The sequence below is a fragment of the Antechinus flavipes genome, chromosome 2 (assembly GCF_016432865.1).
Source record: "Antechinus flavipes isolate AdamAnt ecotype Samford, QLD, Australia chromosome 2, AdamAnt_v2, whole genome shotgun sequence".
Taxonomy (NCBI): domain Eukaryota; kingdom Metazoa; phylum Chordata; class Mammalia; order Dasyuromorphia; family Dasyuridae; genus Antechinus; species Antechinus flavipes.
Window position 1 is genome coordinate 144,027,343 of NC_067399.1, and position 13,931 is coordinate 144,041,273.

Genomic DNA, 13,931 nt, shown 5'->3' on the forward strand with positions numbered 1-13,931 from the left:
TTAATTTCTCTTTATCTATTCTCAAAATTTTCTTTAATTTGCTTTTAAAAATCTCATTTTGCTTTTTTACGGTTTCTTTTTAAAATTTCCTTCTTTTCTTCTTTTTATATTTTCTTTTTAGTTTTTCTTTCTCTATTCTTCCTTTTTCTGTCCCTAGCTTTGTCTTGCTGCATCCGTCTTTCCCTTCTCCCACTCTTCTCTGTCCTCTATCACCAAACTCACCCCACATCCCCTATATATGTACTCACTCACTCCCTTCCTTTCTCAGTTCAGGGCTTTCTCTTTCTGATTAGTTGCCTTTTTTTTTTTTTTTTTTTTTTTAACTTCACTTCTTGGAGCAGTCCATCAATTCATTCTTTCTCGACTTGCCAGGGTTCCCATTTGTACGTATTAGAAAGTGTTCTTCCTGCCCTGGGAAAGAGATCTAGGGACCCTCCTTCCCTCTAGAGAATGGAAAACCCAACCTATAAAATCCTGCAATGGCCTGAAGCCGGTGCCTAACTTTTCAGGGCGGGGCTCCGAAGGAAGAGCCAGGGGAACCTCCAGAGGCCCGACTTAATTTTTATTCTTTGGGAAATTTTTGATTCTCCTCTAGCTCCAACACGGTTCTCTGCACAGCACCAAAGACTAAGGTTGTCCGCGGCAACCCTTGTCTCTTTCTCCAACACCTCGTCAAATTCCCTTTCTGGGAATGAACTGCTGGAGCCAAAGCGGAGCCTGAGGTTGGACCAGAATCCCTTCTCACACACTCTTCCTTTCATCTCTTTTCCCCTTCCCTGCTTCCACGCCCGCGTTTAGGATGAGCGCTGCCCCGTCTCACCACTTCTTCTCCTCAGCCATCCCAGACAGGGACTTAGTCAATGTTTCCGTTTTATTTATTTATTTTTGAGAGAGAGAGAGAGAGAGAGAGAAAGAGAGAGAGAGAGAGAGAGAGAGAGAGAGAGAGAGAGAGAGAGAGAGAGAGAGAGAGAGAGAGAGAGAGAGAGAGAGAGAGAGAGAGAGAGAGAGAGACTTAGAGACAGACATAGAGAGTAAGATAGACACAGAGAGGCAAAGAGACACTTCTCGTTTCTCTACTCCGGGAGGATCTGCCAGATGATCGATTGCATTGAGTTTAGGAATGTTCAACAGGTCTCTTGCCTCAGAGGTACCTGGACTGCTGCCTCTTTTTCGCTTTACTACACCTCTGATCTTGCAGATTGTGTGTCTATGAGCCCTTCCCTACTACCACAAAGTCCAGCCCAATCTGAAGCGTCAGTCAAGTTTCCAATGCAAGAAAAAGGTCTCTATTCTCTCACAGGAGCACTAAACTATCCGGACACTCAATTGCAAAATCTTGAAATTAAAGAGCTGAAAAGAGCTCTAAGTCTTCTATCTGAGGCAGAAATCCCCCTTCTACAACATTCTGGACAAGGAGCCATGCAGCCTCTGTTAAAACAGGATATGAGATGGAGAAAACGAGGCCAACTGGAGTGCAGATAAGGACAATCTGATTTTCGGGGGAAGGGGAGTGGGAAGAGAGGAGGCAGGAATCAGAATTATCCAAAGACAACTATAGATTCTTAGATTTGGAGGGACACTTAAGAGATCTACTCATCCAACTTCCTACTCAATGAAGTAATACCTTCTCAACATCCTTGCCCCAATAATCTGTAATTTCCTCCCATTTGATCCCAGTTGTTTTATGGGGCTACTCAGACTAATTGCTAGTCCATCTGACAGTCTTTCACTCATTTGAAGACTGTAATCACTGAATACTAAAACTTTAGAGCTTAAAAGAACCCACCAGGTTATCTAAATCCAAGAATCTGGAAGACCTGGGTTCAAATCTTATCTCCCAGACCTAGTAGCCGTATGACTCTAAGCAAACATTTAACTTCTTTTCAGCCTGTTCTCATATCTATCAAATGGAGTTGGTAATAATTACCTCCGTAGAGTTGTGAGACTCAGATGAAGTAATGTATATGAAGTTTTGCAAACTTTCAAGCTTTACAATGGTGGAGCTCCAGATCACTGATTTCGTTGGTGTAGAGTTTAGAAATTTCTTATTTAATGCAAAACATCAACTTTTTCATAATTTATGGTTGAATGTAGCTATTAAGAGGTTAAGTGATTACACTCAGCTCTCAAGAAAGGCTTGAACTGAAGTTTCCGGGCTCTAAGGTAGGTCCTTTTTTCATTAAACCACACTGCCACCCTTAGTAATACCTTCCTGCAGGTTCCTTTTCCTCTTCCTCTCCTTCCCTTTCTCACTCCATTTCCTTCCCTTCTCTTTTTCTTATTCTCCTCCTCCCCTTCTCATTTCCCTTTCCTTTTCCTCTCCTTTACCACTCCTTCATCATTTTCCTCTTCCTTTTTGGATGATGATAGCCTGGTGTTGTTTAGATGACAGGCTGAAACAGATCTCCTGACTTTCTTGTTTCCATCTGATACAAGGGAAAAATAAATTTAAAAATTAGGTCTACAAGAGTGAAATATACAGTTTCTTTATAAATTAATCATTGTATAGACATGCTGTTATATACAGACCATCCTTTAAATATAACTAAAATGCACACCCTTGGGGTTAGATGCCATCTTTGCCAAAGATCAGTGTTAACGTCATTCCACAATCCTTGTGCAGCGTTCACACATGACAGATATATCTTTTCTAAACTACATAAAAAATTCATGCAATATCTTTAAGATACATGCTTACTATGTCCTTGTGGCTGCATAGAATGGCTTTGTTAATTTATAATGTTATTAGTAATACAGTAATAGTAATCAATTAGTAATTATACTTCACACTGACGACACTTTATGGGTCATAAGACTGTCTTTAATTCAAAAGTCTTAATGTCCTTATGATTCTGGATGTCAAGTAAAGAGCAAGGATTAGAATAAACCTCAGATCAGTTTTGTTTGGAAATATATCTTCCTTCTGCTTTGAGTATTTGATTGGCATTTAGTTCCGGTTGCAGAATCACATCTGTATTCCTTATATGTAAAGAAATCTTGTGTGCATCAGAAGCTGTTTCCAGGAGTCAGTTCTCTGCTTTATGGGATTTAAGGAGCCCTCAGATACTGAGGAGGCAGGGATGACCACTGCCCAGGCTGGGAGAGTATGGTTTAGAGAAGGATGCAAGGGTAGGTTTAGAGAGGAAAAGCTTGACTTCACACTGAGAGAACATAAGTGGGAATGGGAATGTGAAGGGATTGAAAGCTAAATGAAAAAGGAGAAAAAAGAAAATGAGAGAAAGAGAACGAGAGATTGAAATCCCACTTCCTCACCTCTCATCCCCTCCAAGAATGGATACTTTTTCCTTGCAGATAAGTGATCTGGGGTCTTCTATAAGAACACCCATGAAGTATGGAACCCAGATAGAGGTTTCAGAGTTCATCACTTTCCCCCTCCACTCCCCAGTAATTGTAAGCATTGGCCCAAGGGTAGAGAATGATGAGGCTTTCCTGGCTCCTGAGTATTTTGGCATCAGATTGGGGTAGGATCCCACCTCAGATCCACAGAGAAAAGAGAAGTATTGTAAAAGTAAAAAAGGTGAAGGATCATTTGGGGATGCTTGACTCCTAAACTAGGCGAACACTGACAGTACCGAAGGCTGATGGTACCAAAGGAAGTGTATTCTTCTCAGGTTTGGTTTGAAAAATAGATTTGTCCTGCCTGTTTTGCTTTTTAGTAAATAAATATCTACTCCTGCTCTGATAGTTTCAGTAGGCCTTTTCTTTCTCTTTCTTTCTTTCTTTTTTTTTTTTTTTAATATTATTGATTTGTTTTAAATTGAAAAACAGGGCTCAGCACAGCTCACGAATTGGGGGGTGGGAAGGCAAAGACACTTTTGTATCTTGCTGGAAATCTGTGGCCGAGCTGGGATTCAGCTAGGCCTGGCATTGTGGCGGGTACTGCTTTTGCTTGGGTTGGTGGCTAAACGAAGGTTTAGTGGGATGCCCCCTCCCAGTCCCCGATATCAGTCGGATACTCGTGGTGTTTGCTAATACCGAGTCTGTGACAGTGAGTGCACTTAGGGATCAGAGCTCAGCTCTCGGGAAATGGGCTGAAGATGCTCAGTTCCTGGTCTCTGGGGGGAGGCGGGGAGGGCAGAGAGGGGAGGTAAGGCTTGGGGGAGAGGGGAGTGGGAAGAAAACTATTTCTGAGCCTCTGATCTGTTCCTTTTTTTTTTTTTTTCTTTTTTTCTTTTTTCCCATCTTGGGGAAAGACCCTGGAGAACTGCTCCAGAAAAAAAAAAAAATTCCTCTAACGCCTAGCCTAGCTCTGCACATAGTGGGCAGTTTTAAAATTCTCTTTAGTGAGCTCCACCATCCACTTCTGGGTGGAAATAATAGTTTGGTTCTCATTTTTAGCGCTTACCGCAGTGACGGGTACATAGGAAATTGCTATGAATTGCTACAAATGAATCTGATTGATTTGCCCGTTCATTCTTTTACACAACTAGTGAAGAAGGAAGTACGGGTGTTATGCCCATTTTACAGACAAGGAAACTGAGGTCCAGAGGGCCAAAGGATCTTGAACATGATCAGAATAGGAATAATAATTCTTTTGCTTTCAAGCCCGCGAGTCTTTCCGTGGGTTGAGGCCAAAAGAAAAAAGTTTGTTTCAGAGTAACACCTCAGATGCAATTCGATCTAGGAAGGAGAGAAACTCATGGAGCAGCCGGCTCTACAGCTCAAAGATCCACCCGTGAGCTGGAGCCCAGAGAAACGGGACGGGCTCGGAGGGGGTGGGGCGGGGAGGGGACTGCTTAGTCCTGGAGGTGTGTCCGTCCTCTATTTCTCCACCTCCCCCAGCCGTGGCAGGTCGGAGCAGCTCTCCACCGGCCCAGGCCCTCAGGGAGGGGGCATAGTTAGCCGGAATGGAAGGAGGAGCCGCTGCACCTTTAAGTGTCATTGGAGGAAGCGACAGCCGGGGAGCTGATATATAGAGGGCAGGCCGGCCGCCGCAACCGAGTGTGGGGTGCCCCCGACCTGACCCGAGAGAGCCAGCCTGTGAGCTGCGCTGCTGGCGCCGGAGGGTCAGAGCCTAGGCCGACCCTAACTAAGGAGGTCAGGGCGAGGCGAGCAGTGTGGGTGACCATGGCCACGCTGCTGGGCGCGTACCCCTGGCCGGACGGGCTGGAATGCCCAGCTTTGGACGGTGAGCTTTCCGACGGGCTGGCGTCCCCAGCACCCCATCGTACCTCGGGGGATAAAAGCTCTGAGAGTCGCATCCGCCGGCCCATGAACGCCTTCATGGTGTGGGCCAAGGACGAGAGGAAGCGTCTGGCAGTGCAAAACCCCGACCTGCACAACGCGGAGCTCAGTAAGATGCTGGGTAAGAACAGGAGCGAATCCTCCAAGCCCCCTTCCTAAATCCTGTCCTGTTCTATTACCCACCGCGCGCGCGCGCGTGTGTGTGTGTGTGTGTGTGTGTGTGTGTGTGTGCGTGTGTGTGAGAGAGAGAGAGAGAGAGAGAGAGAGAGAGAGAGAGAGAGAGAGAGAGAGAGAGAGAGAGAGAGACGGAGAGAGTCAGAGAGACAGACAGAAGAGACAGAAAGAGACAGAGACAAAGAGACAGAGAGGGACAGAGACAGACAGAGGTACAAAGAGAGGGACAGAGACAGAGATAGAGAGGGACAGAGATAGAAATAGAGACAGTGAGACACGCACACAGAAACAGAGGAGGGGGGAGGGAGAGAGGGAGGGAAGGAGAAAGAAAGGGAGAGGGAGAAAAAAGGAGAGGGAGAAAGGGAGAGGGAAAGGGTGAGATGGAAATATTGGGCAGTGGAGGTGGATGAAGATGGAGAGATGTTTCTTAGAAGGTGAACACATGCTGGACGTAGAGTCCAAAAGTCGTGTGTGTGTGTGTGTGTGTGTGTGTGTCCTAAGAGTCTGCATATTTGGGAAATATGGGAATAGTTATTGTGTCCGTATGTTTTGGGATCCTAGGAAATATAGCGGAGCGGGGGGAACAAATACAATTATTGTACGAATGTTTAATGAATACAGTGAACTTACCGATCTACAATGAGAATGGAGGTATTGGAAAGCGTGTTTTCTAGGAGATGGGAAACGGCCTGACCCAGGGAGAAGGAGACAGAACTTTCGACATAGTTTAGTTACGGCTTGAAGAACTAAATAAGACAAGTCTTGGGTCTGCATAAAATTGCGGCCTCTTCTTTATTAAGCGCTTACTATTTGCCAGCCACTGTTAAGCTTTATGGGGGGTGGGGGGAAGGAAAGGAAAAAAATCCCTGTCTCGAAGTGGAGGAGTAAATCGAACTACTGTACTCGCTAGATTGGCCTGAGAGGTGATAATCTCAGATCTCAGGAACTTTAGGCTTTCCGAGTTCCTGGCACTCACTTCCTAGCCCGAGGGCTCTAGAGGGCTGAGTGCTGCGTGGTGTTAATTAACAAAAATACCGATAAATAGTTCCTCAAAGCGGGCTACGCATCCCGCAAGGTTCAAGGGGCAGCTCTTGTTTTTTGGCAGTCAGGAAACAAAGATAAGAACACGAATGAATCCACCGAGAAGGACGGAAAAGATTTGTAACCGAAACACTGAGGGAAACGGATCGGCTGTCAATCTAGATGATTTATAGGCATTTATGAGCGGGAAAGTAATTATTCCTTACAGATTATTCGCAATATTGTTACGATTTAAATAATAACAAGCATCATTATCAATAGAGTAACATTTGGGGGAGGGTAAACGTTTATAAATTACTAATTACAAAAATATTCTTAGAGTGGGAAAGGAAACACGCACAATCTGGCAATATTCATTACCCGAATTTGTAGATTAAAGTAGGGGTGTGGACTCCGATTTGCGGATTGATTTGTATTGAGATTATGAGGATCCAAAAGGATGTGGGTTGGAGGGAGCCTTTTATGCTGCGACTTTGCGGTGGGGAGTCGGAGGAAGGCTCAGATTTAATGAAAGATGCTTGAGAGAGAGGAAGATGAAGAAAAGGCAGAGACTCTTTTAGTCCCTTTCTCAAAAGATGAAAGGCTGTTTGTTTAGACCTTAACCCTTAAAATAATATGTTTAAATGCATAAAATAAATTACTTAGGATCACAAAACAATTATGCTGAGATATATAATTATCAAAATATTAAAAAGCAGGAAGATCCTGACCCCAAGTTAAGAACCCCTGTTTAGAGCTTTAATTTAAAAGTTTGGTTTTCTTTCTTTTTAAATATATATTCAAAAGGATAAGGACTTTCTCTGTTTTATACACTGTGCTCAAATATTTCTGTTCCTGGAGAAGGAGAATCTTTTTTTTTTTTTTTTTTTTTTTTTTTTTTTTTTTTTTTTTTTGCTGCCTTTCATTTTAAGGCCTATGATATTCAAATGGAAGAGTAGAGATTCCTTTTAATTCTGTATGCATACTCTATGCTTCACTGCTTCTAATTCTTGAACCAGAGATTTTGTAAAACTGGAGTTTTATTTTAGTGGTTAAAACAGAAAGGTGTGAGATCTCTTTCCAATTTTGATCTGGATCTGATGGACAGCTAGCTTCCTTCTTCCCCCTGAGTTTTGACTATTTCATATGACAAAAATTCTTGAATAACCTCATTTTTGCTGGATAAATTCAACTGACAAAAAGCTTTGCCACCTGAGTCTCATTTCTAACTTTTAGTGGAAGGCAGGACAAATCAGTTCTAATTCAGAGGTTCTAATTGAACCATGACACACCTGCTAGTTCCCAGCTTTCACTCATCCACCCCTGATTCCTTGTTTAGGTCCAGAATGAACAACTTGGAGAAAAATGATGGAGCTTGTAATATAATGAAATACTCTGCATAAATTCAACCTACGATTTTCAATGAGTGGTTGGATCAAAACTAGAAGGGTCTTTAGGAAAATCTCAGGCCAAGACCATTTCTCATTTCTTTAATATTTTTCCTGATTAAATCAAGTAGAGTATGCCTACAATTCATTGTATTAATTCAACAAACATTTAAGGGCAAATCACAGTGCTTAGATTGGCACCGGATGGCTAAAAAAATTCCCCTCTGGTTGGCATCCTGTATTTGCCACTACCCTTAAGGGGCTCTCAGGTGATAAAAGTTCTTTTAATAGTTTGGATGAAAAATGCTTCTTCAGTAACTAATTTTTTAGGAGCAGAATTCACAGTTTTGAATTAAAGATATACTACCTAAGAGGGTAAAAACACTATGTTAGAAACAGGATTTTAGAATATAAAGGAAACTTAAACATCATGTTGTTTAAGTGCTCCATATTTTGCAGTTAAAGAAATTGAGGCTCAGAGAGATCAAATACCTTGCCCACATCAAAGACCTAGTTAGAGGCACAGCTGGAACTGAAAGCCAGATGTCTAGATCTCTCATCTCTTGATCCAAAGCATTTTCTATCACATCAGTGCTCTTATCAACCTATAGCACTTCCTCTAGTTTACTGTATTTTAGTAATTATATTTACAACAAGAATCAGTTGTGATGTAGAATAGTAATGTCTATTCAAGTAGAAATAAGGGCTACTAATCTATACATAAGGATCCTTGGGGATCACATATTTTCTTAGTTTTAAAATTTAATATTGTCTATTTAAAAAATTATTTTGTTAAGTATTTCCCCAATATATTTTAATCTAGTTCAGGTCATACTTAGGAGTGTTGTGGACCACATTTTTGACATCTATGGAGTAGGAAATAGAATAGTAGAAGGAGTGTCAAAGTTGGGAAGACTTGGATTCAAAACCTGCCTCTCTATGCTAGGACAAATTACAAGCTCTGTCACAGGCAACTCTCTGTGGTTGTAAATAGCAAAGTGTTAATTTTCATTGGTAGAGGGAGTTTCTTCTTTGGGAGACCTTCCCAGCAATGAACACAGTTCCAGATTGTATTTACAATCAATATGCCTTTGCCCAGTGCTTAGGCCTCCGTTTTAGTAACTAAACTATTGTGTTTGAAGACTTGATTTTCTGACCTATTTGCTTGGGGAGCAAATTCTCTGAAAGGCAGAGAGGAACTCATTAGACTTTGTCCCTTTCCAGCAGAGGGTGTCTTTTGCCACTCTTACACAAAGAAATCCCAGCACTGAGCACAGTACCTGGCACATAGCAGGATCTTAATAAATGTTTATTGAATGACTTTGTAGGATAAGTATTTCCTTGGTTATGTTTCTACTAAGACTTTTCCTGGTAACTCTGCCTGCCACTGTCAATACCTAAGCTGTTACTATGTAAGTTGTCAACTAACCTATGATTTCAAGGGAGCAAGTAACTTAATTTTTTTGGAACTTGGATTCATCTATAAAATTGGGAGATTAGACCAGATGATTGCATTGGGTGGAGTCAGGTTAATCAGGGAAGCATTCTTGCAAGAAGTATATTTTTAAACTGGATGTTATTTCAGTAGTTTGATTTTTATGACAAGGGAAGTGAACCCAGGGAGATGAAACAACTGCTTCTGGAAGCCAAATATCTAGTTACTTGTGGTATATATTATGGAATTAATTTGTCTCCAACTCAGCATCCATAAACCCATACATAAAAGGCAATCTAAGTGGTTGCAATACAGATTGCAGTCTTCATATGGATCTAGACAGGGTAATGTCCTGTTAAGGAAGAATGGCCAGCACATTCATGGACTAGAATCCTGTTTTCCTTTCAGTTGTGAAGGACAATCATTTATAACACTCAAGATGGCATGGATGAGTTTTGATATTCATAATTGGGAAGAAATGCCCACCTTCATGAGATTTCTGAATCCATATTTTTCTTCAGGACAATTCTCTAACTCACAGGACTCTATGCCTTCACTAAGTCTTAATTCCTGCTTGTAAAATGTCTGAAATTTCCTGCTCGTAAAATAGCTGATATTTACCCACATAATCATTGACATTTAGTAAGGAAGGCAGGAGGTGACTTTAAGTTCTCAAGTGATTAGAATGAACACTTGAATACAAGCAGGATCTTAATTAGATGAATTTTTAAAAATAATTTTAGCTCTAGGCAGGTCAGCTGGTCTTTCAGTATGAAAATGATACCCCCCTTTGTATTTGAGATGATGTGTGAGTAGTGTGTGTGCCTGTCAGTGGTTTTCACGGGGAGTGTTTGTGGGAGGAGGAATATGAGAGGTGAGGGTTCTGTCACGGCGTGTGAAGCATTCGTGGTGGGAAGTGTGCGTGGGGTGTCTGGGAAGGGCATGTGAAGTGCCTTGTTTGTGTTTCTCTGTTGTGAGAGTGGTGTGATCGAGCTCTGGGTGGTGCAGTGCCGGCCTGTGGCAGAGCTGAATGGTGCGAACTGTGTGGGAGAAGGATTTTCAAAGACCTGACCTCTGACACTGTAAAGAACTCTAAACATGGCCTCTTCTACCTCCTGTGAGCAGGAAAGTCCTGGAAAGCTCTGACCCTCTCCCAGAAGAGGCCGTACGTGGACGAAGCTGAGAGACTCCGGGTACAGCATATGCAGGACTATCCCAACTACAAGTACCGCCCTCGTAGAAAGAAGCAGCTCAAGCGCATCTGCAAACGGGTGGACCCAGGTTTCCTGCTGAGCAGCCTGTCCCGGGACCAGAACTCCCTCCCGGACAAGAGGTGTGGCGGCAGGGTTTCTGTGGGGGAGAAGGAGGAACATGGTGAGTACTCCCCGGCTACGGCCCTTCCCAGCCTCCGGGGCTGCTACCAGGAGGTGCCCGGCGGCAGCTGCACCAGTGGCAGCAGCTCCACCAGCAGTGTGGATGCCTACCCGTTCGGGCTGCCCACCCCACCAGAAATGTCTCCTTTGGATGTCCTGGAGCCTGAGCAGACCTTCTTCTCTTCCCCCTGCCAGGAAGAGCACTCTCGCTCCCACCGGCTCCCACACATCTCAGGAGCTACGTACTCTCCAGAATATATGCCCAGCCCCCTCCACTGTAACCACGCTTTGGGCTCCATCGCCCTCACCCAGTCCCCGGGCGTCTCCATGATCCCCTCTGTGACCAGCTGCTCTCCTTCCCCAGCATACTACTCCCCCCCTGCCTTCCACGCCCTCCACCCCAACCTGCATGCCCATCTGGGCCAGCTCTCCCCTCCCCCTGAGCACCCAGCTTTTGATGCCCTGGATCAACTGAGCCAGGTGGAACTCTTGGGGGACATGGACCGCAATGAATTTGACCAGTATTTGAACACTCCCGGCCATCCAGACTCCACGGGGGGCATCAGTGTCAATGGACCCGCCTCCCAGGTGACGCCAGGGGGGCCCCCGGAGACCAGCCTCATCTCGGTTCTGGCTGACGCCACAGCGACCTACTACAACAGCTACAGCGTCTCCTAGGCCCCGTGCCCGGGCAGCTGCTGGCCTTCTCCTCTGTGCGGACTTGGCTGAGTGCAGAGACTAAACAGTGTTACCGGCCGCTTGCCTCCACCCGGCGCCGCGGAGCGTTCCCTCCGACTGGGTCCCAGTCTGAGCTGACCGATCCGAGCCTGCTTCGCCCTGTAGAGAAATGAACTTCTGCTGATCCGCTTTCCCTTCTTCACAACTTGACTAGTTCCACTTTTCTTCAACCTCCTCTCTGAGAACCTGGCTTCTTGATTCTCTCTACTATCTGAGGCGGCAATCTAAGTCTCCTATTTAGGCTATGGAAGACTGAAATTTTTTCTGACTTTTCCCTCTTCTTCCCATCATATGAAAAATGAGAGCTCCACTCCATCTTTGGGAATCCATCCATTGTGCTCCTTTCCCTGCCCCAGACACAGGCTTGCAGTGCCAACTTAAAAAAAGTGTAAAAAACCTCACAAACTGGACAACGACAGCAGCTGGGATTTGGGAAATTGTTGGTTAAAGGTTTATGGAAAATAAGAAAGCAAAGGTGCAAGAAAAATCAGTTAACTAAAGGTAGTTGTTATATATATATATGCGGGTGGAAATACAAAAATCCATGAAAACAGACACAATCGCTTATGTATCCGAAGATGACCTTTGGGTTGTCTCATATACCTATGTTACACACATAAACAATGTTCTGGAATACCTACACCAAAACCCCAAGCCTGTCATAACCAGAAGGTCTGTGAAGCAGATTAGGACCAAACAGACTTACTTTCTTCCACTGTCGGAACTCATGGGATCTATGTACCGTATTTTGTTATAGTCCTCTCTGTATAGGAAGGTTCTCCTCATCTCTTGTCTGTATCTCTGTCTTGCTTGCTTTCTCTTTCTCTCCATATCTCCTTTGCCTCCCAAGGAAATATACTCACCCTCTTTGGAAGATTTTATGAGCCCTGTTTTCATCCTACAGACATTTCCAGCCTTCTTCAAAGTCTCCTTTGAAAGAATATATTCAACACTGAGCAACAAGACCACTGATTGTCTTTCAATTTCAGTGTATTATTGCTTATCAGGAACCTGTAAATGATTATATATTCTTCCTCAATTTCCCCCATATTTTGTATTGTTAAAGTTTCTTTTTCTCTTCCATGAAAAGTTTTATTGTAAATCAATTATAAAACATGATTGATCTTCATGTTATTACTGCATATGAAATTTGATAATAAATAATAAATAGTTGTAGCTATGATTGACTGATGTGCAATCTTGAATGTGTATTATCTTTTTAAACACTACAGTTATTAAGCTAAAATGTTCCATCTTTTATGAGTGATGTTTGCTTTGGAACAGCTGTGTAGATATGATTTGTTAAAAATATTTAATTTAAATAAACAATTTTTTTACCATGATGATTTTATCATTTGAATTTGAATTTTGCCCCCAGAATGCAAAAATATGATTTTCATGAGAGAAACATTTATTATGTTTATTGTGTGCAACTTTTGTATGTACTATTAGTCAAAATCTTTTCTACGTCAACTTTTTTAAAAAATAAAATATTTGTGGTATATTTACAACTGCTGTGGTATTTTATAAAGCCAGATAAAACTATAAATCCCAGCACATTCTCCTGGAAAGAGTGGCATTAACATTGGTCTGAAATATAGAAGCATTAAGAAGCACATGAGAAGAAACTCTTTCTTATAAGGACTTTCTTCTTATGTGCTATTTAATATGAGTCTTATAAAGTCTTCAGTGGAATTTGCACAAAGTGAATTGAGATTATTATGTGTGTGTGTGTGTGTGTGTGTGTGTATACACATATCTCAAACTAAAAAGGTCACCTGAAATTATAAACCAATAGTATAATTTTAGATTGGAAAATCATCTTCTTTGCTTGATTAGTGTGTGTATGTGTGTGTGTGTGTATGTGCGTATGTACACAGCACAACCAAATTCACAGAAGCTCAGACTGGGAGAGTACTCCAGAGACCATAACAACTCCGATTTATCTAAACAAAACTTTTCCCTGTTTGTTTGTTTTTGTCAAGTGTTCTTGACTAGAAGATCTCAGGCAAAGAGGAGGTTTTCTGAGTTAGCTAATTTTATTTCTGGATAATTACTCTAGTTATTAAAAAGTATGTATTCCTTGTAGAATACTTTTTTATGACCAATAAAGCTCTAGGTGAGGTCTTTGAGTCTTTCCCTTCCACAAGGTGGTAACTGAGATAAAACTTACATGAATTCAATGATTTGTTTTCCGCAGGTCCTGCTGTGTTGGACCTGCTGTGTAAATCCTGAAAAGGCCCAAATTGGCATTTTACTTACTATTCAATTATGATAATAATTATTCATCATCTTAATAGTACTTTATAGCTATAAGGAGCTCTGTAGACATTTTTATGGGCCATTTCTTGCCCACAGCTCAGGAGGAGCTCAATCATTCTTCCATCCTATTGCACAGTATCATTAGGACTTAGGGAGGGGAAGTGGCCAACTTAAGGTCATGTAATGAGTCAGCCAAAATTAGGCTTTTCTGTTGTTGAGATCAGCCTGTCCAGGCTTAGGGATTCCACAGAGCATTTTATGGCTGTATACAACTACATAGAATGTACCACAACTATGCAACAAGGTAAAGGAAAACAAGGAAGAACAAATGGGAAG

General features: G+C 42.5%; 1 protein-coding gene across 1 annotated transcript; it reads left to right on the forward strand.

Moving 5' to 3' along the window:
• Positions 1-4,827: 4,827 nt before the first annotated feature.
• On the forward strand, positions 4,828-12,844 carry SOX7 (SRY-box transcription factor 7). Its single transcript, XM_051975729.1, has 2 exons — positions 4,828-5,326; positions 10,348-12,844. Exons 1-2 carry the CDS (start codon positions 5,089-5,091, stop codon positions 11,271-11,273), a joined length of 1,164 nt encoding a protein of 387 aa, XP_051831689.1. The 5' UTR covers positions 4,828-5,088; the 3' UTR covers positions 11,274-12,844.
• Positions 12,845-13,931: the final 1,087 nt, after the last annotated feature.

Coding starts and splice junctions, on each gene's coding strand:
- SOX7 (XM_051975729.1), top strand. CDS start 5,089: ATGGCCACGCTGCTGGGCGCGTACCCCTGGCCGGACGGGCTGGAATGC. Junction 5,327..10,347: donor GGAGCTCAGTAAGATGCTGG/GTAAGAACAGGA, acceptor TCCTGTGAGCAG/GAAAGTCCTGGAAAGCTCTG.